Source organism: Macaca fascicularis, chromosome 11 (assembly GCF_037993035.2).
Source record: "Macaca fascicularis isolate 582-1 chromosome 11, T2T-MFA8v1.1".
NCBI lineage: Eukaryota > Metazoa > Chordata > Mammalia > Primates > Cercopithecidae > Macaca > Macaca fascicularis.
The window spans coordinates 64,330,739-64,358,281 of record NC_088385.1 but is presented as its reverse complement, the minus strand read 5'-3'; the positions used below and the strand labels follow the sequence as shown (position 1 = coordinate 64,358,281).

Below are 27,543 nucleotides of genomic sequence, written 5' to 3'. Positions count from 1 at the left end.
GCTCATTTCACATTGCATGCCTGTATCAAAATATCTCATGTCCCATAAATACATACACCTGTGTACCCACAAAATTGAAAAAATTGAAAAATAAATAAAAGTCTGAGAACTATTAACAAAGCGGTTAAGAACACAGAGTGTTCAGACAGACATGGAGACACCACTTATCTATTTATGAACTTCAGATAAGATTGCCAGATTTGAAAAACAAAAAACAAAAACAGGATGCCCAGTTAAAGTTGAATTTCAGATACATAATTATTTGGGGGTTAGTATACCCACACACACCCACACACACCACACACCACACACACACACCTACTTATTATCTAAAATTCAAATTATCTGAAAGCCCTTACTTGAGAAGATTGCCTAACTTTTTCATTCCTAACTTACACTAAGCGTTTACTAAATTTTACTTCTTGTTTTTATTTTGTTTTTATAATACACAGTATCAAGCAAACTTGTTGTTTTTGAAACCCTGGCTGTGTCACTTATGACTAGCTGTATGATTTAATCTAGTCATTTTATTCCTGGGAGCCCAAAACAGGAATTATAAATGTTCTTTCATTGACTAGCTGAAATAGCTTCCCAAGGTTCGTTATTGTCGCTCCCCGCCCAAGCTCCGGTACACCAAAACTACACATCCCACAATCCTTGGCGGCGTCCCTTGGCCATTACCTCATTCCCTGGCCTCGTTCTCCCCAGTCCCGGCCTCTCCAGGGGTGTGGCAGCGGGGCTGTTCTCGCGACTTTTGCTTTACCCTTCTGCTGTGCTACTGCTGCCGCGAGACTTCCTGCTCATCTGCCGCTCCCTTTGCCGCCGCCTTAGCCCGGGACCCGAACCCAGCCTCTCCCCTATCCGAACACCGGCCCCGGCTCCTCCGAGGCAACGGTCCCCCAGCCCCGTCTCGCCGCCGCCATGGCGGACCCTAAATACGCCGACCTTCCCGGCATTGTGAGTACAAGGCCGGCCCCGGCTTCCCAGGACCGCGCCCCCGACCTCCCAAGGACCCCCAACAGAAACCAGCCCGCGACCCCTCCCGCCTGCAGCCCATCTTCCGCCCAAGGGCTCCCGCCGCTCGTTCTCCGACCGGCCGCAGCACCCCCCGAACTCTTCTGACCCGACTGGGCCGGGCAGCCGGACGGCTCACCAGGCCCCCTTTACGGCAGTCGCCGGTAGCTCGGCCCAGAAATCGACTCCGGGTACTGACCGCTTGTGCCCGGGTGTTTCCACCATCCGTGTCAGCGCCGCCCATGCCCCCGCCAAATCTCTCCATAAGACCCCCACATCCCTAGCCCAGACACACACACTAGACCACTTAGCGATTACCTTCATCCTGACAAGGAAAAGGTTACCATGGCAGAACCCTCTTGTGCCAGATCGGGAGCTCTATCCTTGGGGGAACCTGTGCCCTCCCCCACCTCCCACTCCCATGACAATCCTGGCGTGTACCTTTTGTGCTGCCCTGCCTGCTTCTCAAGGTGTGGGTTGGGACACAGGACCTTGAGTACTAAGGTCCTGAGTCACTCTCAATCCTTGTGCCAGGGTAGTGGTGTACAGGGCCTAATTGGAGGATAGCCCTCACCTTCTTCGGCAGTAGTGATTGCCAAGGACCTGCCCGCTTCTAGATTTAGGGTAACATCGTTGCTATCACTTACACTCACCGTTTACTGTCAGGTCCCAGTTGTCTCCGCTGTCATCCCTACCCCTTGAGACATGGGAATTGACATACTGTTGACTCACGGGGCAGGTGGAGGAGAAAGGACAGAACCCTGGCATCACACCCTGCCTTCTCCGTTAGCTTATTTAAATGGAGTGGGGTAAGGGGTGTTGCGATGCTGGATAGTGAGGTTGGGTGGTCACTGCTTCTACCTGCAGGCCAGGAATGAGCCAGATGTTTATGAAACCAGCGACCTGCCTGAGGATGATCAAGCGGAGTTTGATGCGGTAAGAATGTGTGCTGCCACAGATTCCTCCGAACTCTGACCTTTCTCCCCTAGACAGGTCCTTCCCTTTCTCTGGGGAACTACAGCAATAAGCGGGTATGCCAACCCCAGCCTGGGTGGTATATAGGTTGCAGGACTTGAAAAGACCTTGCTGGGCTTGCAGCCACCAATGAGCAACGGCAGGAGGGAGAGTCATGTCAGTGGAATTACAGCTAACAACATCTGTTTGCAAAGCCCTGATCCTTGGACCTTTTAAATAAAATTGAAATATCTCAAAACAGATTTGGGGCTAGTGACTTAGGCCCCTGGGTTCTAACCCATGGAAATGAATCATGAAGCCTGGGCACTTGTAATAAACTGCTACCGAGAACTAGACTTTGAAATATAGAGAAATACTTTTAAAATATGAATACCCAGTATCCACTGGGCAAGGAATTAAGAAAGTGATTCCAAGATTTTAGAGTAAAACAAATTTGAGGAAGAATTTCATATCAGCAGAGGTGAGATTGTGGTTGCATTTTTAGATCTGAGAACTCTGAGGATGGAGTAATTAGGTGCGGACACATTTTAACTATGAGGGGAAACACTTAGCATGGTTTATTGAATGTGTTCATTCTGTGTTTTTTTTTTTTTTTTGTGCAATGCAGAGGAAGAAATGTCACTGCCCCCAATGAGCCCCAGACTAATGGGGAATTAGGATACATATAGGAAACGTATAGAAGGAAAAAACAACAACAACAAAATTGAGTGAATGGAAATCAACATAGTAAAAACTCTGTTTAAGTGCCAAGGGGTGTGTTTATAGGATGTGTTTTAGGTTCTATTATTTCTGAAGAGAGCTGCGCTGGGATCACATTGGTGATGTGAGTTCTCAGTAAAGGTGTGTCCAAGAGTCATTGCAATATGCAGGCTCAGTTTGCTTGTCTGTAAGTCCTGTGGCTATTGTCTGTGGGGCTCGTTAGTTCTGGGGAATGCTGACTGCTGGCTTACAATGTATGGCTTGGCGTACTCACTTATTTCTTACTTGACTCCCCCATGTGGAAGTGGTTCTTACATTGTGGGAAACACCTTCTCTGTCCCTTCTCCCAGTGGTGTGGTCCTTGTGGCTTCCGTATTTGCTGGCATGCCAATCTATCCCCCAAGCTTGAGTATCTTGGAGATAATGCAGATGATGATGTTGCTCAAGAACCTGGGTGTGCACCTGTCACTCCAAGAGGCATCTTATAGGAAGCTGCCTCTGTCCTCACAGAATAGGAGTGTATACAGTTGGTTCTCTGTGTTTATGGGCTCTAAACCCATGGATTCAACCAACCACGAATGGGAAATATTTTTTAAAAATAAAAAATAGGCCCAATGCAGTGGCTCATACCTATAATCCCAGCACTTTGGGAGGCTGAGGCAGGTGGATCATTTGAGGTCAGGAGTTCGAGACCACGTCTCTACTAAAAAATACAAAAATTAGCAAGGTGTGGTGGCGAACACTTACAGTCCCAGCTACTAGGGAGGCTGAGGCAGGAGAATTGCTTGAACCCGGGAGGTGGAGGTTGCAGTGAGCCGAGATTGCGCCACTGCACCCCAGCCTGGGCAACAGCAAGACTCTGTCTCAAAAAAAAACCATTACAACAATAAAAAGAATACAATGAGATCACTTGGACACAGGAAAGGAAGCATCACACACTGGGTCCTATTGTGGGGAGGGGGGAAGGGGAAGGGAAAGCATTAGGAGATATACCTAATGTAAATGATGAGTTAATGGGTGCAGCACACCAACATGGCACATGTGTATATATATATGTAACAAACCTGCATGTTGTGCACATGTACCCTAGAACTTAAAGTATAAAAAAAAAAGAATACAAAATTTAAAAACACAATATAACAACTATTTACATAGCATTTACATTGTACTAGGTATTTTAAGTAATCTAGAGATGATTTAAAGTATACAAGAGGATATGTGTGGGCTATATGCAGATACTATGCCAATTTATACAGAAGATGTGAACATATGCAGATTTTAGTATCAAGGGAGGTCCTGCAACCAGTCTCCCACAGTTGCCAAGGGACAGCTGTATGCTGAGAACTTTACTGCACTACCACAGTTCAGACTATTCAACTTAGGCTTAGGCTTCTGCCCTTCATGGTGAGATAATGAATAGAACTCTTTCCTTTTGTCGCTGACTGTGATACAAACAGGTAGTTTCACAGTAATCCCCTTTCTAAACAAAAAAAAATATATTGTCATTCCTGTTTGAAGATACTGGGATATCTCTTAATAAAAAGGAGATGATACCCATTCCAGGTGTGGAAGAACCTGATTGTGCAGCTCTGAGTGGCTGTTTCTCCCCCAGAGCCTGAACAGCCTATTTTAGTAGCATCTAGTGGGGTGGCTGATGAGGAGAGGATACCGTGAGTGTTCATTTCCTGTGGCATATTGCCCAGGGTGCCAGTATAGAAGTGCATATGAGCTGAATGGCAAATAGAAGAAGAGTCGAATTGTTTCTGTCACCTAAGGCTCAGCTAAGTGACTCTCTGTCACTAGGGAGGAATGGGGTGGGCAGACCTTCAGCCGCTTCAGGAGCCCTAAGAGCCAAGATGTTTCCTGATGTCAGCTAATGTCTCTGGCCCCAGCATGTCCCTATGGGGCTTGCAGCTTTCGGGAAGTCAGCTGAGTAATGGCTCTGCCGCTGCTTTTAATACTGACGTAAATATGCAATTTGAGGAGCAGTGAATTGTATGCTTAGATAATCTAGAAATGTCATGTCCATGAGGCCTGAGATCTCACCAGCAGCCTGTTTCCTGCCTACCTGCCCAAGACCTAGTATGAGTGACAGTGCACATGACCTGTCTTGTGGCTGAACCATGAGATTTTCAGTCACCTTCTTTTTTTTGTGTATTTTTTTGCGACGGAGTCTCGCTCTGTCGCCAGGGTGGAATGCGGTGGTGTGATCTTGGCTCACTGCAAGCTCCACCTCCCGGGTTCACACCATTCTCCTGCTTCAGCCTCCCGAGTAGCTGGGACTACAGATGCCCACCACCATGCCTGGCTAATTTTTTTGTATTTTTAGTAGAGATGGGGTTTCACCGTGTTAGCCAGGATGGTCTCGATCTGCTGACCTCGTGATCCGCCTGCATTGGCCTCCCAAAGTGCTGGGATTACAGGCGTAAGCCACCGTGTCCAGCCTCAGTCACTTTCTTAACCCCTGACAACAGCATTCTCTGCCTTAATCTTCAGATTATTTTCGACTTTAATTTTCTCAGTTTTTAAAGTAGGTCACAGGGAACAGAGGATTCAAGGCTAAGTAGTGAAAAATCTGCCTCCCACCCCTGCCTACCACCACTCAGTTCTCTTCCCTAGAGACAACCAATATGGACAGCCTCTTGTGGAACCTTTCAGGGGGTCTCCAGATTTCTTTCTATTTTTTGAGACAGAGTCTCACTCTTTCCCCCAGGCCAGAGGGCAGTGGCACAATCTTGGCTCACTGCAACCTTTGCCTCCCCAGTTCAAGCAATTCTCCTGCCTCAGCCTCCCGAGTAGCTGGAATTACAGGCATGCGCCACCACATCTGGCTAACTTTTTGTATTTTTAGTAGAGATGGGATTTCACCATGTTGGCCATGCTGGTTTCAAACTCCTGGCCTCAAGTGATCCAGCCATTTTGGCCTCCCAAAGTGCTGGGATTACAGGCGTAAGCTACCATGCCAACCAGGTCTCCAGATTTCTGTCTAAAGGAATAGTCAAGTTGTGTCGACCCCACTGCTCCATAACTTTCTTCCTCAGATTCCTCCACTGTGGAAGAAATTGGGCTACTGAAGGAAAAATGTCCTTAGACATCCCTTAAAGATTTAAATTGCTCATTTAACTTAAACATAAACATTTTCCGATTCCCATAGTGGGGAGGATGGGGGAGGAAAGCATAAAAGATTTAAAGTTTGCTACAGATGATCCTGAATTTTTTTTTTTTTTTTTTTTTGAGATGGAATTTCACTCTTTTTGCCCAGGCTGGAGTGCAATGGTGTGATCTTGGCTCACTGCAACCTCCACCTCCCGAGTTCAAGAGATTCTCCTGCCTCAGCCTCCCGAGTAGCTGGAATTACAGGTGTCCATCACCATACCCGGCTATTTTTTTGTGTTTTTAGTAGAGACAGGGTTTCACCATGTTGGCTGACTGGTCTTGAACCCCTGACCTCAGGTGATCCACCCACCTCGGCCTCCCAGAGTGCTGGAATTACAAGCGTGAGCCAACTGTGCCTGGCCAATCCTGATTTTTCTACTATCCCTTTAAAACAATTTTATCAGGAAGTAAAATCTTCTAGAACAGGAATGGACCAGGAAAGGGCGCAGGCTGTAGCCCTTTCCTCCTCAATCTGAGAAGATCTCTTTGCACTTCAGACACTGCCAGGTTAATTGGGGCAATAGGCTTGCTTGGAGATTTTTCTTAAAATGTTTGGAAAACTAATTCCCAAATAGAATTCCACCCACACACACCCCCACCCTAACCCCCGGGCCCACCGCCTGCCTTGGGTCGGTAAGGCTTTCTGCTAATGGCTTTTGAACTGCTGCAATAAGGGAAGTAAATTAAGAAAAATCTCATTAGAAACAATTTAGCTTCTCTCTTTATGGCGTAACTACCCCCAGTAAAAGGGGAAAAAATGACCTAGCCATAGTTTGAGGTGGCCCTGGCAGAGGCTTCATTTCTCCAAAAGGTAGATATTACTGGACACTCCTGAGATGAGAAACAGTAGGTCTCTTCCTTACAGTTTAGAAGATCCTGGAGTATGCTTGATTGTGTTCATTGACTGTTGGCACACTTGAACTTACCTGAGTTTTTCCTAATGCTTCCCCCATCCTCCCTCCTCACCACCTTGCCTGGACACTAGTTTGCACAAGTAAGACCATTCAATGCTTCTTCTCTGCATGTTTTTTTCATCTGCCATCTCGCATGCAATGCTCTGCCACTGTGCTATTGTTGTAGCTAATCGTTTTAAATTCCAGTGAGTCCCTGGCTGGGTCACTGAGGGTCCTGATGGCCTTATGTTTAAAGATCATTAATCAAGGGTTAGAAACAGCTATGATCCATGAATCATTGTCTCTTCCCCTTGTGAGGTCTGCAGAGTAAAACTGTCCAATGGAGGATGGGATAGAAGCATGGAGGCTATAAATGCTTTTGAACATGAGGCATTTAGGGGCTGGAGTTAGAAGAGAGTTGCCTTTCTCCTCCTCAGACTAAGATCAAATGAAGATATTTTTTATGGAACGATTTTCAGCTATTCTAGACAAGGATAGAGAACAAAAGGGATGACAGCCACAGTCCTCAGTTCTTGGCTGTATGTGGATTATCTCTGGGAAAAACTCATTTTAATGTTCCCCTATGCTAGGTCTTCAGAGAAATGTAAATGGGATCAGAAGGAGGTTTATATGCAATTGTAAGATAATAACTTGGATTATTTGTGCTTTTGTGAGTCTTTCTGTTTCTGCACCCCTCCTTTCGCAATGGATGGATGGATGGTCAGCAATATATTGATCCATCCCGGACAGTTTTATTCTACAGCTCTGTCCATCTTCCTTGTCATCATGATTTTGAAGTACCCTGGCTGCAGTGTTGGTGTATAGCCTGAATAGGCTCAGAGAATAGCAGTGGCCACTTTCCCTGTCTGATTTAGAACCTCAGATCTTGCCCTCTGAGGCATAGCCACTTAGCCAAACAGCCCTGGGGGGTCTGGGAGTCTGTTAGTGAAAGAGACTGGGAGTCACATACTAGGTAAGCTGGCACCCGGGGTCAGGGCATTTGAAATCTTCCAATCAAGGTGACTAGTACTACTGCAGGTTATGCAGGAATCATGCCTAAAATCTCATCATCCTTCAACCCACCCATAGGACAGACCTGGAGGTGGTATATACTATCTGCAAACTAATATACCACTTTTCCTTTTCTTTGATTTTCTGTCCTCTCTATTCTGCCCAGTCCACTTGGTTTGAACTTGAGCTTATGGCCCATTGTCTTCTCTTTCTCCTTGAGTTTCTCCCAAGCTGGTTTTAGCTTGGTGGGACAAATCAGAGAAAGGTATAGTGTGTGTACTTCTCCTTTGTGTTTGCATGTGTGCAGCAATGGGTGCTTATGCCCACTCTATGCAGAGACATCCCAGCCTCGACCACAGGACGGGACCTGGAGCCACCTCTAACCTGAACTGAAAGAGTAATCTTTTTTTTTTTTTGAGACAGAGTCTCACTCTGTTGCCCAGGCTAGAGTGCAGTGGCTTGATCTCGGCTCACTACAACCTCCGCCTCCTGGGTTCAACTGCAACCTCCACCTCCCGGGTTCACATGATTCTCCTGTCTTAGCCTCTCGAGTAGCTGGGATTATAGGCGCCCACCACCACACCTGGCTAATTTTGTATTTTTAGTAGAGATGGGGTTTCACCACGGTGGCCAGGCTGGTCTCAAACTCCTGACCTCAAGTGATCCACCCGCCTCGCCCTCCCAAAGTGCTGGGATTACAGACGTGAAACACTGTGCCTGGTGGAAAGAGGAATCTTGGCTGGGACCCTAGCATCATCTAGGGAACGGAGAGGTTATGGGTCAGAGGTATCTGGATGAAATACTGGTGAAAGGAAGCGCTTGTTTTTAATCCCACCATGTTTTTTCACATGCACACACCATCCTCAACCTTCCACACTTCCATCTGCCCATCAGCAGAGCTCCTGGAAAGGCAGGGCATACCACTGGATATCCCCTCCTGGCAGTTCTAAACCAGCCTTGCCTCGAAGTGGGAGCCTTATCTATGTTGCCCAAACTCAAATAAGGCCTCTTGGAAATACTCTCACCCTTCCCCCTTGTCTACCCTCCAACCCCTGTGAATCTTGTGAACAGAGGGTTGAAGAAACATGTTCTGCACATGCGCTGGTAGCTGTGAATCTTAGTGTCCCCTGGACCCATCATGGCAGAATTGCTCTGGATCCCTCGGAGCTGCGGAGTGAGTTATCAACCACTCAAGGTGGAGGCAAACGTGCCAGGCTGCGTGAGGGACCAGGAGCAGCCCTGCCTCTTCCCTTGCAGGAGGAAATGAGAATGGATCTATACTTAGGTACTTCATCATTCCTTAAACTCACCATCTGTACCTGACATATTTTGTTCTGTCTCACCTAAAGTCTTATCAGACTTCCTACCTGATCGCTCTCATTGCGACTGATTCTGCCATCCAAATGTCTGATTTTTCACAGCTAGAGAAACCAAGAGATAGGAAGACAAGGGCCATGAACTAAGAAGGGGAACTCCTCTCCTGAGAATCATTGACCCTCTATCAGCTACAAGTCCTAAGAATCTCTTTAACTTCTGCTTCATCTTCTGCCATTTCTAATAGCTTCCCCGCCACCTTAGCCTTCTCTCCCCAGTTTCCTATTCCATGCCACTGGCTTGTAACATCTAACTCCTAGTTTTCAGATGATCCTAAACTGCTGCTGTTAATGGCAACGCTTCATGACATCCTCACCACCAGAGGGAAAAGGGTCTCATGCTGTTCTTTCTCTTGGGGTATATGGTGACCCCAGCTGAAATTTCTTGGCCCCTAAATTTCACTAGGCTCCCCTGGGGCCCTGTGGTGCAGTGTGTTTGAAGACTGTCATGTAGTGCATGTGACAATTTGCTAATAACAATTTTGTCTTTTTTTTCCCTCCCTCATCCCCATTCCCCCACTCCCTTTCCTTTTAACTCTTTTGATTTTCTCACCTCTGGGGAAACCACAAGGAGCTGGTAAGAAGCCTGACCTTTCATCTGCTTTTTAACGGGGTGTGCTATGATGAGCAGTTGTTTCTCTGTCCTTTAGATTCTACTAAATCTTTTGTTCCTCTATTCAGTCCCACACACAGCCTTTTCCTATCTCACAAGTCACTGTAATTATACTGCCCCCAATTCATGCCCCAGATCTTCAAGATACTGCTGGAGTAGGTGCTACTGGAGGACTAGAGTGTGCCCCCAGGCCACAGCCTTGGAGAGGCTCCAGAGGATGCCAGCGCCAGGTAGCCCAACTGGCCCAGGACACTCTCCCACAGCAGGAATGAAAATGCTGTCTGTCCCTGTGACTGTCCAGAACCTCTGAGACTCACCGTCTGTGTGTTGACCCTCTTTTACTCCCTGCTTTCGCTACTTAGGAACATAAATAAGAAAGTAGGCTCCCATCTGCATAGTGCCCGCCCATAATAAGGGCTTAACAAATGGTAGCTATGATTAATTTTTTTCCTGGGTCTGTAGGTTATGCCTCCCATTCCTCTTTTTTAAGAGGATTAAACAAAAGAGGATGGGTGGGATTGGCCTGGATTGGGGCTTTCACAGGGAGAAGTGGCATGTTCCTGAGTATGAACTTCAGAGAAGATGGTTGTCTATCCTTAGCCTGAGCTCTTCTCAGTTGATAAGAGGCCAGAGACCACACAGCTATTAGATGGGTGGGTGTTCTGGCCGTAACATTTCAGAACAGGTTAAAGAGATAATCATTTGGGACTCAAATGTCTCTTCCCCTGGGCACTGGCATATGGGACATTGAGTCCTTTTTTTTCCCTTGATCTATAGCTTGTGCCCCTTTGCCCAGTAATTCCCTGAGGAAGAGGTAAAGATCAAAGTTGATAATTTGTCCTTTCCCCCTTCTTCCCTTATTTTTAAAGCTGCCACCCACACAGATTCCTGCTCTGACTAATAGAGCAGAAATGAAGGAAGGAGCTTCCTTCTATCTGCTTTTCTTTCTCAATGATGTCCCACCATGTCCCCCTCACACCCTCTCCCCACATACCTACACAGAGGCAGAGGTTCTCAGTCCTGGCTGTAGGTTAGAATCACCTGGACATCTGGCCCTACCCCAGATTAGAATCTCTAGAAGTGGGCCCAGGCCTTTTTCTTTTTTTTTTTCTTTTCTCTCTCTTTTTCTTTTTTTTTTTTTTTTTTGAGACAGGGTCTCACTCTGTTGCCCAGGCTGGAGTGCAGTGGCATAATCTCTGCTTACTGCAACCTCCACCTGCCAGGCTTAAGTGACCCTTCTACCTCAGCCTCCTGAGTAGCTGGGTCCACAGGCATGTGCCACAATACCCAGCTATTTTATATTTTTTATAGAGATGGGATTTCCCTCTGTTGCCCAGGCTGGTCTTGAACTCCTGAGATCCACCCGCCTTGGCCGAACTTTGGGAAGCCAAGGCGGGTGGATCACTTGGACCCGAATTCCAAATGATCCACCCGCCTCGGCCTCCCAAAGTGCTGGGACTACAGACAGGCTTGAGCCGCCATTGCCTGGCTGTCTCTTAAAAAAAAAAAAAAATTTCTAAGTGATTCTAACATGCAGCCTGGGGTGAGAACCATTGTTCTAGGTGAAAGAAGGAAGGTTCATTTTGCCTTCCTCCTGTAGATGGTGGAAATGTCATCCCCAACAGAAAAGGACTCCTGGGTCTCCCTTCTACTTCCATCAGTACTCTGTTGGGAGCTGTCAGGCTTCTGACAATTGAAAAAGGGACATGCAGTCAGGAGTGCTTGGTGCAGTCTTGCTGTTGTCACTGGAATCTGAACAGCATGTAGATACCTAGTAAGGAGGGAACCTCTCTGCTTCAGTTTCTAGGGTGAAGTCTCTTTTACCACCTACTGTGTCCCCTGTTTTTGGAAGAACTTCAGTGCTGAAAGCACGGCAGAGGAGTCAGGGAGAAAAATCAGGTGCTGCAGCATCTCTGAAGAGATGCTGGGCTGTCTCCATTTCAAAGCTTACATGTGGCTCTTGCCCACGGATACTCTTGGCAAGCAGATATTGCCTATGTTAGTTGCTTCTGAGATGTCCCATAAAGATAATCCAGTAAGCCCTTGCCCCTTCTCCCTATCCCTGAATTTGCTGGCCTCATGGCAGCCTGGAAATCAGGCTTCTGGTCAGGCCCTCTGTTGGCCTTCTTTTTGTACTAAGAGCTGTGTCTTACCTTCAGCAGGTTTAAAGTCCTAACATTCACACTCAGGGTTAGTGGCTTGATTATCTGCCTTCCCTCCTCTTTCCTTCTAGCAAGGATAGGAGGTTAGCATTAAAATGAACTTGCTCAGCGGGCAAGGAGATTTACTTTTGGGAGGGGGAGGTTAAAAGAGGTCAGGTTGGTTTCTTGCCTTGAGTGCATGGTGTGTGCCAGACAACTGGGAGGGGTAGGGTGGGGGGATGGGAAGGCTTATGTACAGAGAGGGTGGGGAGGTTATTCTCCCTCTGTTCCCAGTTGAATGAGGGTGTTAATATTTATACAACTGAGGCTCCAAATTTACCAGGAAGCTTCAGTTCCCTAGGTTGAGCCTGGGTATGCACCTTGGAATAGAGCCACCCTTCTTTCCCCTTGGACAAGTAGGGCCCAGTCACCTAATGGTTTGGGGATTTTGTGGGATAGAGTAAGTTCTAGAGTGGGAATGAGTCTGTCTGTGTCCTAAACTCCCTGTTCTTGCAGGAGGAGCTGACAAGCACAAGTGTGGAACACATCATTGTCAATCCTAATGCTGCCTATGACAAGTTCAAGGACAAGAGAGTGGGGACAAAGGGACTTGGTGAGACTGGACTGGAAGTTGGGTGGGGGGAAGACTGGAGGGTAAGCATGAGAAGTGGTTTCCTGTCCTAAGGTCTTAGTGACTTGTGCTCGGGGGAAGGGGTCCCTCATGGAGATCTTTTATGGAAGCCCGGACAGTCACCTAAGACCACGACTGCCTTGGGCCTAGATCAGGTCTTCAGTTCCATCTTCTTTTCTTGGCAGATTTCTCAGATCGTATTGGAAAAACCAAGAGGACAGGATATGAATCTGGAGAATATGAGATGGTTTGTTGTGTGTGTGTGTTGATGGGAATGGTGTAGTGACCCTATCTAGCAGACATGTAGTAGGGAGATCAAGGGATACAGGTGGGATTCTGTTTCTCCTCTGTTCCTGAGGAAGCAGCAGGATGCAGCCAGGGAACCTCTGCCCCACTGCTGTTTGTTCTGGAGAGCCTCCAGCCCTCTGGCTATCCTCAGTTCTCTGGTACTAGGGTGTTGTGGATTCTCAATTGGATATGATACCTTTATGACTTAGGCCCAGGGTGTGGATGAATTCTTGAGGCTCCCTATAATGAGATGTATAACATTACCCTCTGTGCTTGCTCTCTAGCTTGGAGAGGGTCTGGGAGTGAAGGAGACACCCCAGCAAAAGTACCAGCGCCTACTGCATGAGGTCCAAGAGCTGACAACTGAAGTTGAAAAAATCAAGGTAACTACAAACTCTCTTCTCCCCTCTCTGTTGTGACTTACACAGTAGAGGAAGACCTCAAGCAAGAAGAGAAAGATTCCCTGCCTGGCCAGGCACGGTGGTCACGCCTGTAATCCTGCCACTTTGGGAGGCCAAGGCGGGCAGATCACCTGAAGTCAAGAGTTCAAGACCAGCCAGGCCAACATGATGAAACCCCATCTGTACTAAAAAATACAAAAAATTAGCCAGGCGTGGCGGCACATGCCTGTAGTCCCAGCTACTCGGGAGGCTAAGGCAGGAGAATTGCTTGAACTCAGGAGGCGGAGGTTTCAGTGAGCTGAGATCATGCCACTGCACTCCAACCTGGGCGACAGAGTAATACTCCATCTCGAAAAACAAAAGAAAGATAGAAAGATTCCTTAAGCTCATTGATAAAGGGGCTAAGGTTTCCAGAGTTTAGAAATATGCATCCATCTGTATGCAGTGCAACATACAGGTGGGCAGTCTGTCACGCTAAAAACCATCCCAGTGACCTCCAGCTACAACTACCTGTAAAGGGCTTGACCTGTTTTTTTGTTTTTTGATTCATTCTTGCCATCCCCCGATTCTACCTTTTTTCACACTAGACGACAGTGAAGGAGTCAGCCACAGAGGAGAAGCTGACCCCTGTGGTGCTGGCTAAACAGCTGGCAGCCCTGAAGCAGCAGCTGGTTGCTTCCCACCTGGAGAAGCTGCTGGGACCAGATGCTGCAATCAACCTTACCGACCCTGATGGCGCCCTGGCTAAGTGGGTACCCTACTTTGTTGAAAAATCATTGCTGATTGGGGTTGTGGATGGATTCAGCCAGCTACTGACAGGGGTGCTAAGTGGCCAAGAAGTGGCCTAGATGTTTCTTAATGCTGATTATGAGCCAAAAGTGAGGGAGAGTGACTGACCCTCCTCCTTCCAGTCATGATATTATTACTCGGTCTCCTAACTAGGCGCCTACTGCTGCAGCTGGAAGCAACGAAGAACAGCAAAGGTGGCTCAGGGGGAAAAACCACTGGGATCCCCCCAGATAGCAGCCTTGTCACTTATGAACTACACTCTCGGCCTGAGCAGGACAAGTTCTCTCAAGCTGCCAAAGTAAGTGTGGATACAGCGTTGGTTGGGAAGCCAAGGGGAGACGTGGCCCTAGAGATTTTCCTGTCTCTCTCCAAGGAGAGAGTGCTGGGAAGGCTTCTGATTCCTCTGATTCCTCTTGATTCCTCTTCTGATTCCTCATTCTGTATGTTTCTTTCTTTTCTTTCTTTTTTTTTTTTTTTTTTTTTCCCCAAGACACAGTCTTGCTCTGTTGCCCAGATTGGTGTGCAGTGGTGCTATCTCAGCTCACTGCAAGCTCTGCCTCCGGGGTTCACACCATTCTCCTGCCTCAGCCTCCCGAGTAGCTGGGACTACAGGCGCCCACCACCACGCTGGGTTAATTTTTTGTATTTTTAGTGGAGATGGGGTTTCACTGTGTTAGCCAGAATGGTCTCCATCTCCTGACCTCATGATCCGCCCACCTCGGCCTCCCAAAGTGGGGGGATTACAGGCGTGAGCGGCTTTACCTGGCCTCATTCTCTATGTTTCCCTTGCCCATCTACCTTCGGTTAAGATTTTAAGATTGTGGCTAGGTATGTGTTCCAGGGAAAGGAGTTCCTTGGGGTGGCAAGTGGCATGCAGAGTAGAACAGGATCGTATTCCTCCCATTGCAGCAGCAGGGAAGCAGATGGCAAATCTCACCTCCTTCCTCCCACTAGGTCGCAGAACTTGAAAAGCGCCTGACAGAGCTGGAGGCAGCTGTACGTTGTGATCAGGATGCTCAGGTCAGGTGTTCTCCTGTACATAATCTGAGCCTTAGATCCTGCAACTCTAGGCCTTAAGGTCTACGACATTCCACATAAGCCTGGGAGGAGTCATCAAAGGGCTTCAGTTACAGGGATCAGCTAGTGGGTTCCCAGCTAGAACCAGGAAAGATGGGAGATGATGATAATCATGGAGATACAAGGACCACTGACTTCTTCCCTCCCTTTCCCACCAGAATCCCCTTTCTGCAGGTCTACAGGGAGCCTGTCTCATGGTGAGTTTGGAAGAAACTGGAGTGTTTGGATTACAGAGGGGATAATTGGTTTTGAGTTTGCTTTGAGGATTATTTTTGAGTTTGTAGCTATGTATTAATTTAGTGGAATATGGGAGGCCTCTTCCTAGTCTGATCCTTTCCTCTTCATGATGCTTGTCCCAACTCGCATCCCCAGGAGACTGTAGAGCTGTTGCAAGCAAAGGTGAGCGCCCTGGACCTTGCAGTTTTGGATCAAGTAGAGGCTCGGCTACAGGTATTAAATGGAGGGAAAATTAAATTATGGATAGCTTGGGACTTTGGAAGCCCTGGATGCCCTATCAACCTTAAAATCTGTGTTTTCAGAGTGTCCTGGGAAAGGTGAACGAGATTGCCAAGCATAAAGCCTCTGTGGAAGATGCAGATACACAAAGCAAGGTCAGGAAGACACCTTTCCCATCTCCTTTCCACTCCCTCAGGTTCTCCGAGTGGCAGTGTCAAAGCATGAGAACACACTGACTCCTCCGGTCCCCATCTTCATAAGCTCTTATCAGCTGGCAATGTCAGGGCAGTGCTTCCCTCTGCCCACTTGATCCTTTTCCCCACTATGGTGAAGTAGCAGCCTGTGCTTACTGACCTGGCTGCCTCAGTCATCCCCTGTGGGCCCTATTGTGTCCCTTCAGGTGCACCAGCTATATGAAACTATACAGCGCTGGAGCCCCATTGCCTCCACCCTCCCTGAGCTGGTGCAGAGACTTGTCACCATCAAGCAGCTGCACGAGCAAGGTGGGAGGCCAGCTGCGAGGAGTGCTAAGAGAAGTTGAAAAATGGGCAACTTTTGGTCTCCTCCTTCGTCTTGGATTCTAGTCTCAACCATACTTTTCTTACTTTTGTAGCCATGCAGTTTGGTCAGCTCCTGACACATTTGGATACCACCCAGCAGATGATTGCTAATTCCCTGAAGGACAATACCACCCTCTTGACCCAGGTGTGTGCCCCTTTGTTGATCTGCCTCCTTTTTCTAGCATGTACAAACTAGGTTCTCTAGTGTTATAGGGTTCTGCTGTAGCCTATTTTGTAGCATGGTGGTGTGGCAGGGGGTTGGTCTGGAGTCTCCATCCTGTTTTCAATGTGAAGGCCCTTCGACAACTTATTTAACCTATGAACCTCCATCTTTCCATTTGGGAAATTATACCTCCCTCAGAGTTATGTAGATGAGGTGAAATAATATAGGCAAATTGTTAGGGGCTAGTGAACATGTTTTCTTATAAAACCCCACTCTTTCCCTCTGTCGTCTCAGCTTTACTCTCCCTGATAAGCACAGTACACTGGAAGGAATCTGGGCTTTGAAGTTAGAAGTCAGGCCCTAATCTGGTTCTGTTGCTTCCTTTCTGACCCTGGACAATGAGCCTCACCTAGTTCCTTCATTATTTTAGTAATGCCTGGCACACAGCAAGTCCACAATTTCTTTTTATTATTTTATTTTTTATTTTTAAGATAAGAGTTTCGCTCTGTTGCCCAGGCTGGAGTGCAGTGGCGCGATTTCAGCTCACTGCAGCCTCCACCTCCCAGGCTCAAGCGATTCTCCTGACTCAGCCTATTGAGTAGCTGGGATTACAGGCACACGCCACCACACCTAATTTTTGTTTTTTTTTAGTAGAGATGGGGTTTCACCATGTTGTCCAGGGTGGTCTCAAACTCCTGACCTCAAGTGATCCACCTGCCTCGGCCTCCCAAAGTGCTGGGATTACAGGTGTGAGCCACCGCACCTGGCCGCAAGTCCACAATTTCTGTTGGAGGCACTATTCTCAGTGCTGGAAGGAGCATTAAAGTCGAGAGACCAGCATCAATCACAGGATCACTGAGATAAATGAAAAAATATATGAGGACTTAGAATAACATCCTCTTCCTCCAGAGCAGTTTTCTAACATTTTGAACTAGTGAAACGGTCATTTCAACAAAATCTTATTTAGCTCTCATTGCATAAAACATTTTAAAAAACTGTTCTGGTTGAAGTCAGGATGGGAATTCTCAAGAGTCCTGCCTGCTTGGCACACCTAGAGCTTGGTCTGTGGTACTCTTAAGGGTAGCTTGAAAATTGGTGCTATAAACATCCCCCCTCTGTGGCCCACAAACTGCTTCCATTTCTTGTCTTCTCTCAGAGAATTCCTTCAGGTCCTCATCCAGTTAAGCATCTGGACCTGACAAAGAGTAAAACCTCTCTACCACTTTGTAGGTGCAGACAACCATGCGTGAAAACCTGGCCACGGTTGAGGGGAACTTTGCCAGCATTGATGAACGGATGAAGAAGCTGGGAAAGTGAGCACATTTGGGAGCTGGAGAACAGGGGTAATCCCTATCCCTGTGAACTGTTAACAGCTTACATAGGGTTTCCCCTTTACTGTAACTCTAGCATCCCCATCCCATTTGACACTGGGGGCAAGGGTTCTTCTTGCATGTGGGGTTTACACCCCTCCCCTGATGAATAGAGTGGTAGCTAGGGGTTATTAGAAGGTGGTCTCCCCTCAGGCCTGGGGGATAAGGACGTGGGCCCAGTCACATGCCAGCTCATGTCCAATATTGCTTTGCCTGGTGTGGGGAAGGATTGGGTCTTGTCCTCCAACACAGCTTCTGTGGCTGACTCTAATACTGTACAACTCTTTCTGACCATTAAATGCTGTTGTACTCTGTGTGGCCTCTGCTGTGTTTCCTGGGGAGGAAGCAGCACTAGGACATAGGCATTCATCATAACAGGCAGTCTAAGCCACTCTATACTACAACAGATGGATTTAAATTGTAACCTGTTCTTACCAAAGAACTAAATAAAAAATGAGTACAGAGCCAGAGCCAGAGGTTCAAAATATTCTCATCTGTTAAATTAAGAGTGTCTCCCATAGAAAAGCAGTGGAGGCCCCATAGGGCAAGTACAAAACAGAATTAAAACTCCCAAGGGTCTTGTCTTTACAAAAGAAAAGGCAGGAGGCAGCCCCTGGACAGCTGGTCATGCTGGCCGCTCCGGTTGGACCACGTTGCATAATCCTCAGTCGCATCATCACAACGTCTCTGAGCGTTTTGATGGGGGGAGAAGGGGCAGTGTAGTGTGTATGGGAGGAGAGGCCCAGAGGGCTCTCTTTGCCCCCTTACCCCCTTTTTTATATCCCAGAGGAAAGTGGGGGGAACCTGGCTACACCTTGAAATGAGGCTATGTGTTTCAAACCTGGGGACAGGGGTAAGAGGGGATCTGTGCTTTGAGCAACCTGAGCCAGAGGCAGAGGGGTGTTGGAGGGGTAAGGGGAGGATGCATGATGCTTATTGCTTTGTACCTTTCACTGGGAAGGAGGGCAGCAGCCAACAGTAGCTCACAGGTTTGTAAACTGAGCCTGTTGGCTTTAAGAAGGGAGGCAATGAAATCGAATTAAATATAAAAGAGTCATTTGTGCAAAAATAACTTAAACAAATAAAAGACCTGGGGAAGGGGGTGTTCCCCTTAGCGCCTGGTGGGGAAAGGGCCACATACCATCCCCCCCCAGGCCTTTTCAGTGACATGGCTTGGGGGGGAGGGGGTGAACTTCCCTGCCCCCTGCAATGGCTCAGGATGGGATTGTAGGGAAGGAGTTGCATTTGTGCTCTGAGTGGGGAGTAGTGCCCCCACCCACTGTCCACAGGTGCAGGTGGCTGGCAGGGGCTCCCAAGGCTCAGCACTCAGCTCTCCCCAATCAGGGTTAGATCCAGCTCCAGGTATGGCTGCTATGGGGCCAGTTTCCTCCTCTTGTTTTTGGCAGGACGGCCAGGGCGGGCCCGGGGAGGCAGAGGGACAGCCGCCTAATACCAGAGGAGAAGTTGAAAGAAGTGGTCAATTGCTAGGTATCAGGAAGTCGTCTTTTCTCCCCACTCCCTCTAACCCTCCTTTACTCCTGTTGCCTCATCGCTTACACCCTACCCATACACCCACCCACCCAAACACACACTTACTCGGGCTGTAGGGCTGGGTTCCAAGGTAATGTCCTGGCGGGAACTATTGCTGTTCCGCGTAGGGCTGCAATAAGGGGCACAGATGATCAGCAACAGCTCCCAAGCACCAGGTGAATTTCAGAAGTTTGGGTGGGAAACTTTTTACATTTGGATAGTAAAGGCATAATATCCTTACTCATATTCAAATAAGTATCTGCCCTTTTGAAAACCAAGCCACTATTTGGACATTAGAACTGTCCAAACCAAAAAGAAGTAGGCAAAGGCCAGCACTATAGTAGGCCCATCACTCACTTGTATTTTCTCCTACGGCCACGACGAGACTTTCTGACTACTCCCGGGGGCACCTGAGAAAAGATGGACTGTGTGTGTGGGAAATTTCGAAAAAGGTACCACAGCCCCAGCCTTTCCTCAGAGCCCCTGAGCCCAGACTGCCAGCACTCTGCACTCACCTTAAGGTCCTCAGAATGGGGCCCAGGAGGGGGTGGATCCTTGGGCTCAGCACCCCCTTCAGCCAGCTCCCCATTATGCTGCCAGTGGTGGGTTCTTCTTGGGGACCTTTCCATTTGTCCATTGAAGCCACCACGTGTCCCCCATTTGAGGGCCAGTCGGCCAGGCTCCCGCCGGCTGCCAGGCTTTCGGCCCCGGGCTGGCCTGGCCTCACCATTAATGCCCCTAAGTCCCCCTCCTCCCCTCCGGCCCCGTTTCCCTGACCCCCTCCCAGTGAGCAGCTCAGGGACTGGGGGGTCGGGAGAACCGTGGGGTGGGGCTAAGGCACTGAGGGGAGGCCGGGCAGGCTCTGGTTCGAGGGCTGAGGCGGGGCTCTCAGGGGGTAGACAGGGGGCTTCTGGCTGCTCTGGAGGGATCTGCTGGCAAAAAATAAGTTCTCAGTCAATCCCAAATACGGTCCCTCTTCTGCTATAACTCAGAAAGCCCTAAATTTCCAGTTTGAGAAAAAATTATCTCCCTGACAAACACATGCCCACACCCTCACCTGGAGACTCTGTAGCAGGCAGGCTAGGGGACTAGAAGCCTCTGAGAGGGGTGGAGGAGCTCCCCCCCCAGGGAGGAGCTGCAGCCCCAACTGGCCAGAGAGAAGAGGGCCAGGAGGCTGCAACAGGCCAGGGAGGGCTCCAGGGCTGCTGGTCAGCGAAGACAGGTCACCTGTTGAGAAATTATAGTCAGGGGTCTCTCCCTAGGCAAACCAATTAGGCTGAGCAGACCCTACTATTCTCTTTAGGCTTTATCCAGTGGCCAAAGACTTTCTTCCCCAATTTATTCAGCCACTACTCCCAAGTTTTACGGCTGCTTTTTCACACCAAGAGTGTGAATTCACACTCCCTCAGACTCACCCAGCAGGCTGGCACCCAGCAGAGGGCTAAGGAGTTGGGGGGGTCTCCCTGAGTTGGAGGGGGCCTTGCCCAGAGAGGAGGCTCCCGGGTCAGTAGTTGCCGTGGTGACACTGGAGGTAGGTGGTCCAGGTTGGGGGGCACTCAGGACACAGGGCTAAGAAAAAAGAATGATTCTAACACGTGTGTAAAATACTCAACAGATTTATAGTGCTTTCACATCCACTATCTGACTGAAGCCTCAAATGAGATAAGCCATGCTTATTAAATACAGACACAATTCTTGTAGTCATCCTACCCCCAGCCAAGAACTAAGGCCTCCCCAAAGGCCCCAAGGAAGAGCTCAGGAATGAAACTGAAAGCTTTTGATTCCCAGCTCCCATCTCTCATTCTACATTGTGTTCTGTCCCAGCTACTCACCCCCATCCTCACCTGGGGGGGTGTCCCCGAGGGGGGATCCAGGCTGGCAGCCAGCAGCGCAGAATTTAAAGCTATGAGGGTAGGGGGGGCTGAAAGTGGGGGGAAAAGTAGGGGCGACAGGTCTCCCAAGCCTGAAAATGGCTCCCCACTTGGACCCCCGGCTCCCTCTGCAGATCCCTCCCCATCCCCAGCTGTGGGGCCCAGAGCCAACAGGGGCAGGAAAGAGGCAAGGAGGTTGCTGGGAGGTGCTGAAGGAGGTGGAAGAAGGTCTGAGGGTGGTGGAGGAAGCAAGGAAGCCACCAAAAGCGAAGGCCCTTCAGGCTCTCCTGGGGCTAGGGGAGGACCAGGTCCTCCTGGTGGGGGTAGCAGGGGCTCAGGAGGAGGCTGTCCTCCTCCCCCAGCCAGCACACCAAATAAACTGTGGTTGAGCAATGGAGAAGGTGGAGGCTGCCCCAGACTCAGAGGGAGAGGCAAGGCCCCAAGCATCCCAGGGAAGCCAGCTCCACTCAGTGCCAGGCCCTGCTCTGGGCTGGGGAAAGGGAAAGCCTCTCCACCAGCCAGGGGAGGCAGAGGGCAGGCCGGGCCCGCCCCCATCCCCAGCCCTTCGGATGGGCTTTGAAGCACAGGGCTGGGGACTACCGGGGCTTTGGAGGCAGCTGGTGGGGCAGGGGCACCTGTAAAAGAGGAGAGAAATTCAGCTCAAGGGAGGCCCTTTCTCCCAGCATCCAAAGAAGCCAACCTCCCTGCCCCCAACCCAGAAAACCCTCAAAGAGCTCTCTGAACATTCCCCTAAATGCCTTGGCTGCCTCTTTCCATCCAGGATGAGGAAGGGCTCCACAACACTCACATACCTGGCACACTGCTGAGGCTGCCACTGGTGGTCCCAGGCAGGGAGGACTGGATAGGGTGCCTGGGCTGGGGAGGGCTCCCTGAGGAGAGGGTTGGGGGAGGAGGAAGGTGTGCATCTGACCCCAAAAGGTTAAAGCTTCCATCAGAGTGGGAAGGGCCAGGGGTGGGGAGTCCCAGCAGGGACAGCACAGAAGGGAGAATTGGTTGGGATGGCTCTGGGAGAGAAAAGGGTTGGGGGACAGGAGCAGGGGCCCGAGGACGGCTCCGTCTAGGGGTTTGAGGGCCTCTCCCTTCTAGCAATCGAAATACAGTAGGGGGTCTGCGGGGACGACGCTGAGAGGGACGAAGTGATGAGGAGTGGGAAGCTGAGGGCACCGGGGCACGGGGCCTTCGGCCCTGTAAAGTGCTGGGAGGGGGTAGTGGGGGATGCTGTGCCTTGGCCGCTGCAGAGAGTAGGCTGCTAGCAAGGAAGGGGGGTGCCCCAGGCCCCTCCACCGTGGGGGCCCCTCCCAGGGGCCCCAAGACCAGGGGCAGGTGCATAGTGGCTGAAGACACTGGTGGCTGAGTGGCAGGACCAGGGTGGGCGGGAAGATTATTGCTCGGGGGCAGGGGAGGGGGTGTTAAGGCATCACTACAGTGGAAGAGAGGAGGGTCTGAAGGTGGTGAGGAGGAAGCATGAGGGGCCGGAGGAGAGCCCAGGTCAGAGGGTACCAGGCTGGATCTGAGGGCAGCTCCCCAGTTGTATGAGGGAGCATTGAGGCTGATAGCAGGTGGAGGAGGTGGGGCTGGAGAGGGGGCATTGCCCCTTGGGAGGAAACGGGGGCTGCTACTGCCCCCAGAAGGGACTGGGTCAGGAAGCCTTGGTGGGAAAAGCCCCCCAGGGCCTGCTAGAGTGGGGAAAGCCTGGGAAGCTGGGGGTGGTTCTGGGGGAAGGGAGCCAGGACCCCCATTAAGTGGAGTTGTAGGAGGAACTCGACAGGGAGGGCGGGCAGAGGGGGGCCCTGGGGACACAGTGTGGAACATTTGGGGGCTCGCTCCCTCTCCTGCAATAAATGAAAAATGAAGGGTCAGCCTGTGGCTCCCCTTCCAAAAACTTTCTTTTGTCTTCATTAGTCCCATCTCCCACAAGTTCCCAACCTCCCTGTGCCCTCCTCTCACCACGTAGCTCCCCACCCACTCCCCTTTCTCTTTGCTCTCTCTCATGGAACTCCCACCACCAGCCTTCCAAGCCCTTAGGTTTTCCTCCATCTTCTGTAAAGTGGCAGAAGACTCACCAGGAGAAGAGTGTGAGCAGGTGGTCTCCATGCTGCGGTACAGAGTTGCCATAGCAACAGCTTTCCGCCGGTGGTTGCACAGCTTGGTCATGTCCTCCTCTGATGCTGGCCCCACCCCAGCCCCACCCAGGGTCACCGGGGCCAAAGGGTCAAAGTTGAAAACCTGTAAGGTGGAAAGCAAGGACAGGGACCCTGAGGGGCTGGAATCTGTGGAAAGGGCTACCTCAGTCAGTGATTTGCATTAAGACTTTTAGCTTATCTCTGTACTCTCAGGCACCCCTCACCACTCTGACCTTGGGGACATTAAGTGGACACTCCAGACCGCACTTGCAGGTCCCATCGCTGAGGAGGTAGCTCCGGGTTTGCTCCAAGGAAGACAGCTCTGTGCCACTTGGACTGGAAGAGGACAGGGTCAGAGGACATGGAGTTAGCTGGCAGTGAATCAGGCAATACTCCTAAAGCACAGTGCTTAAGTTACAGATCCTCCTAGAAGAACAGAGGATAAGGAATGTGGGAAGACACAGAAAGAGGGAGAATGGATTCAAAGGCCAAGAGCTACAGAAAGCATAAAGGCTGAGGAAGGAAGGGGAAGAGAGGAGAGCAATCGGGTACCAGAGAGCTGAGCTGAGAGGAGAAGCGGAAGAAAGAAAACCCGGGCAACTGGAGTGGCAGAGCTTGGGGACCTGGGAAGATCCGTACCTGATGTAGAGCACAGCACCCTCTCGCACACAGCGCTGCCAGCCGATGGGGACAGATGTGGCCACAGGGCCCCCAGCTCTGTCTGCTCCACTGCTCTCATTGCCCCCATTCATTGTGTGTAATCAGCTCCCGCGTGCCTGATAACACAGACATCCATGTAGGCACTAGGAGGATTAAACTGGGCGAGGTACCTGAGGGAGAACTCCAGGAAGGCAAAGGTTGTGGGGAGACCCAAGAAAACTCAGGGAAAGCCCCAGAGGAGCAAGGGGAACCCCTCAGAGAGCTGGGAGGGAGAATGAGGAGTCCTCTGCCGTATCACCACAGCTACCTGAACATCTCTGCAAACATTGTGGGGTCCAGTCTAAAGCCGGGGCCACCAGCTTAGCCCACACCTGCAACGCAAAGTAGAGAGATGGGACTATCAGGAGTCTGCCCAACTCTGAAGAGCACCACAGCCCAGCACCCTCTCAAGAGAAAGATCCTTACATCCTCTCAAGAGAAAAATCCTTAACAATGTGAGGCAAGCGCCTATAAAGACCTCGGGGATCTGCTGGCTTAGTCTACAACCATCCTTTCCAAGCCCAGTCCCTAGGGACCAGAGGGTCAGAACCTCAGCTCCCTGGGACCAAGAAAGTCTAGCACAATTCTTAGGCATATGAAGGGCAAGGCCTCCGTCCATTCGGAATTGAAGACTTCAACCAGGAGTATGGGCACATTCCCATAATGCTAGGCCACTAGGAAGTTTCCCAGAGTGTCTGGCTCCTGTCGTTCCCTACCCAGGAAGATGATATAAAAAGTACAGATTGCCCCACAGGTCACCAGGCAATTGCCCAACTGCCCGCTGGGGTGGTACCAGCAGAACTCCCCCCATGCCTGCTCCATCAGACAATCGCTGATCTAGTTCATTCGGGTCTTAAAAGGTGAGGATCACAGCTCAGTCTTTTCCCAGGATCCTGAGAAGCTCCTGATTTTCCCTCAAGCCTAAGGCAAAGAGATTCAGTACCTCCTATCCCACTGACTCCAAAAGAGCCTGTTCTCCGATATCTCCAAGAGAGCCTATCCTCCGATAGGAGGGGAAGCCCCTCCAATCTGCAGGTATCCTCCCCAGACTCACCATCGCTCCCACCCCACACTGGCGGCTTCCAAACTTTCCCTCTCATAACAAGGCGCCCTGTCACCCAGACTGCTTCCCTCAGCTTGAGGAGGAGGGGAAGGCGCACGAAGTAGGAAGGAACTTGGGGAGAGGGCGGGCGGAGGGTGGGCGAAGCACTGAGGGGAGGGCGGTGAAGAAGGCAGAAGTCAGGCAGTGAGAGGGAGAAGCGGCGGGGGCAGGTGAGGGCGGGGGAGTGGGGATGGGGCCGGGGAAAGGGGCCGAGAGGACGCGGAGGGGGCAGAGGGTAGGGACAGGAGGGGAGGGGAGGGGGAGGGGCGGGGTGGGGGGGCCGGGCCCCGCACTCACCGCGGCCCATGGTTCGGCCGGCCCCGCCCTGCGCAGTCGCGGCCCAGAGAGTGAGTGGGAGGGGGTGGGAGGAGGGTCGGTGGAGCCCGAGCCTCCGGTACGGCCCCGGCCGGTCCTAGCAGGAAGCGCCGCTGCCGCCGCCGCGGATCACCGAGCGGCCTCCCGCGCATGCGCCATGGGGGCCAGGGGCAGCCCTGGGGATTCCGTTCCCAGAAGGCACTGCGCAGGCTGCTGCCGCTGTCGCCGCCGCCGCCGTCGCTGCCGCAGCCACCGCCGCAGCCACCGCCGCCTCCGCCGCTGCCCGGCCGGGAGAGGGGCGGGGCCGGGCCCCCGCCCAGCGGACAGCGACGAGCCAACTGGAGGGGCCGCAGTGCGCATGCGGGAGCGCGCCTACCCCTCCCCCACAACCCCCCATTAATCCCCAAGAGAACAAACACCCCACGCGGCCCCCCTCCCTCCGCGGAAGGATCTGCGCCTCTCCCCAGGCCACTGGTGGCCAATCCCAGCCCTCCTCGGGGAGGGGCCCCTTCCAAAGCCACAGTCTGTTGCGGGAGCCAGGAATGCCAGGTCCGGGAGGGGCCAGGCCCGAAAGATGAAAGTCGCGACTTGCCCTGCCCCGCCCCAAAGGCTTCCCGGGTAGTGTGCTGGGACTTGACCCGCCTCTCCAGGTCAACATGTCACAACACGACCTCGGCCTGTCAAGTCACATGACCTCTGCCTGTCACTGACAACCTGGTCTGTCTTTAGGCCAGGAGAGACCATCTGGTCCACCCCCCACACCACCCCCATTTTCAGAGGGGAAATGGAGGTGTGGAGCAACGGAGCAGCCTAACCAAAGACCTGTCACAGAAACACCACTCCAGTCACAACCGGCCTTGTGACAGTTTCTACTTAAACTCTGGCTGCCCCCATGAGGGTATGACAGGATATGTAACAGGCCACCACATGGCCTCTGTTTTCAAGGCACAAGAAAAATACTTTGCATTCTGCGTGGTGCGTTTTACTTTTGTTCAAGTTGCCTCCAAGTTCATGGTTCTCATTTTACCCTTACAACTCGTTGATTTACAAACAAGGACGGTAAGATCCCTTGGTAAGTGAGGGGGAGTTGAGGCTAAAATCGCGGCCCCGGTCTCCCCAGTCCACGGCGGTCCTGCGCTGAAGTGCACTTACACGTCCCAGGATGAGACTCCGCTGTAAATCTCGACCCGAACACCTAGGAGGCAGGCCTGTGCCGCGCTCCTCACAGCAGGGAGTCACAGGACTTGCTGTCTGGTACAGCAAGAGAGGGTCTTGGTATTGGAGAAAGCCGTAAGAGTATAGTGGGGGAAAATAGGTGGCCAAACAGAATTGGGTCCACTGGGTAAAATACATGACTTCTGGCAGGCTGAGGGCTTAGCAACTCCAAGGTAAAAGTCAAGGGCGCTGTTGTGAGAGAAGCGGAAAATGACTACCAAGGGATTCCAGTACCTCGGCCCCTTTTGGGAGATTTACGGGGCTAGACGACCCCGGTTTTTTTTATTTGTTTTTCGTTTTCGGTGAAACGTAGTCTCGCTCTGTCACCCAGGCTGGAGTGCAGTGGCGCGATCTCGGTCACTGCAACATACGCCACCAGGGTTCAAGCGATTCTCCTGCCTCAGCCTCCAGAGTAGCTGGGATTACAGGCGCGCATCACCACACCCGGCTAATTTTTGTATTTTTAGTAGAGACGGGGTTTCACCATGTTGGTCAGGCTGATCTGGAACTCCTGACCTGAAGTGATCCGCTCTCCTCAGCCTCCCAAAGTGCTGGGATTATAGGCATGAGTCACCGAGCCCGGAGACCTCTCTAAGACTCTCGAGATGTCGACAATCCCAGTGGATGGATACCAACTTTCAAAGGAAAAGTTCAAAAGGCCTATATGACCATTAGCTGGGAGGGGCCAAGGAAAATGGGAGTCCCTTATAGTGGAGGTAAAACGCCGGCTAAAGCTCGGTGGGCGGAACAGCAGCTTCTGGGGGAGACAAGCGGCAAAGAGGCTCCACACGACCGACTACGGACGGCCAACGCTGATAGCCGTTGGGGCCGTTGGGCGCCGGGAGCTGGCGCCCCGCCCTCTCTCCTTTCCCCCACCCTCTGCACCTCCCACCACCCTCGTAGTCCCCTGCGCGTGCGCGTGCAGACACCAGTTGCCAAACATTGCATCATCCCCGCCCCCCTTTCCTCCCCTCCCCCCGCTACACTCCCCTCCGCGCGCGCGCATGACTCACCCACCGCCTCCGTGAAGCCTCGTGACCCAAAGCCACTTCCGGGT

The 27,543-nt window shown here is 51.0% G+C and overlaps 2 protein-coding genes across 16 annotated transcripts; one reads left to right on the top strand and one right to left on the bottom strand.

Annotated features, from left to right (window-relative positions):
* The first annotated feature begins 806 nt into the window (after positions 1 to 806).
* On the top strand, positions 807 to 17,924 carry DCTN2 (dynactin subunit 2). 2 transcript variants are annotated; one of them, XM_005571324.4, is made up of 14 exons: positions 807 to 957; positions 1,882 to 1,950; positions 12,392 to 12,488; positions 12,692 to 12,753; positions 13,079 to 13,177; positions 13,783 to 13,943; positions 14,138 to 14,282; positions 14,939 to 15,004; positions 15,220 to 15,258; positions 15,434 to 15,511; positions 15,601 to 15,672; positions 15,918 to 16,020; positions 16,131 to 16,222; positions 17,471 to 17,924. In XM_005571324.4, exons 1-14 carry the CDS (start codon positions 922 to 924, stop codon positions 17,555 to 17,557), a joined length of 1,206 nt encoding a protein of 401 aa, XP_005571381.1. In that variant the 5' UTR covers positions 807 to 921; the 3' UTR covers positions 17,558 to 17,924. The 2 variants fall into 2 exon arrangements, 1 of the variants encoding a protein (XP_005571381.1); XR_012420393.1 differs by lacking the exon at positions 15,918 to 16,020.
* Positions 16,875 to 27,533, bottom strand: MBD6 (methyl-CpG binding domain protein 6). Of its 14 annotated transcripts, none has more exons than XR_010579464.2 (15): positions 25,254 to 25,423; positions 24,123 to 24,186; positions 23,795 to 23,931; positions 23,389 to 23,491; positions 23,096 to 23,258; positions 21,824 to 22,864; positions 20,985 to 21,646; positions 20,556 to 20,709; positions 20,198 to 20,367; positions 19,656 to 20,072; positions 19,498 to 19,550; positions 19,207 to 19,270; positions 18,887 to 19,056; positions 18,558 to 18,621; positions 16,875 to 17,095 (listed from the first exon to the last, which is right to left on the bottom strand). XR_010579464.2 is itself a non-coding variant. In XM_005571327.3 (13 exons), exons 3-13 carry the CDS (start codon positions 23,905 to 23,907, stop codon positions 18,982 to 18,984), a joined length of 3,015 nt encoding a protein of 1,004 aa, XP_005571384.1. In that variant the 5' UTR covers positions 23,908 to 23,931; positions 24,123 to 24,186; positions 27,500 to 27,533; the 3' UTR covers positions 18,083 to 18,981. The 14 variants fall into 14 exon arrangements, 7 of the variants coding, with proteins under 7 accessions (XP_005571384.1, XP_073863379.1, XP_045222511.1 ...); XR_006690764.1 differs by lacking the exon at positions 16,875 to 17,095 and adding an exon at positions 18,083 to 18,297; XR_012420378.1 differs by lacking the exon at positions 16,875 to 17,095 and adding an exon at positions 18,083 to 18,297 and having other exon boundaries at positions 19,656 to 20,069.
* Between the last annotated feature and the right edge of the window lie 10 nt (positions 27,534 to 27,543).

Coding starts and splice junctions, on each gene's coding strand:
- DCTN2 (XM_005571324.4), top strand. CDS start 922: ATGGCGGACCCTAAATACGCCGACCTTCCCGGCATT. Junction 13,178..13,782: donor CTGAAGTTGAAAAAATCAAG/GTAACTACAAAC, acceptor TTTTCACACTAG/ACGACAGTGAAGGAGTCAGC. Junction 15,005..15,219: donor GTTGTGATCAGGATGCTCAG/GTCAGGTGTTCT, acceptor CTTTCCCACCAG/AATCCCCTTTCTGCAGGTCT.
- MBD6 (XM_005571327.3), bottom strand. CDS start 23,907: ATGAATGGGGGCAATGAGAGCAGTGGAGCAGACAGAGCTGGGGGCCCT. Junction 20,710..20,984: donor CCTCGGGGACACCCCCCCAG/GTGAGGATGGGG, acceptor CTTTTTTCTTAG/CCCTGTGTCCTGAGTGCCCC. Junction 20,368..20,555: donor GCTGGGTGCCAGCCTGCTGG/GTGAGTCTGAGG, acceptor ATTTCTCAACAG/GTGACCTGTCTTCGCTGACC.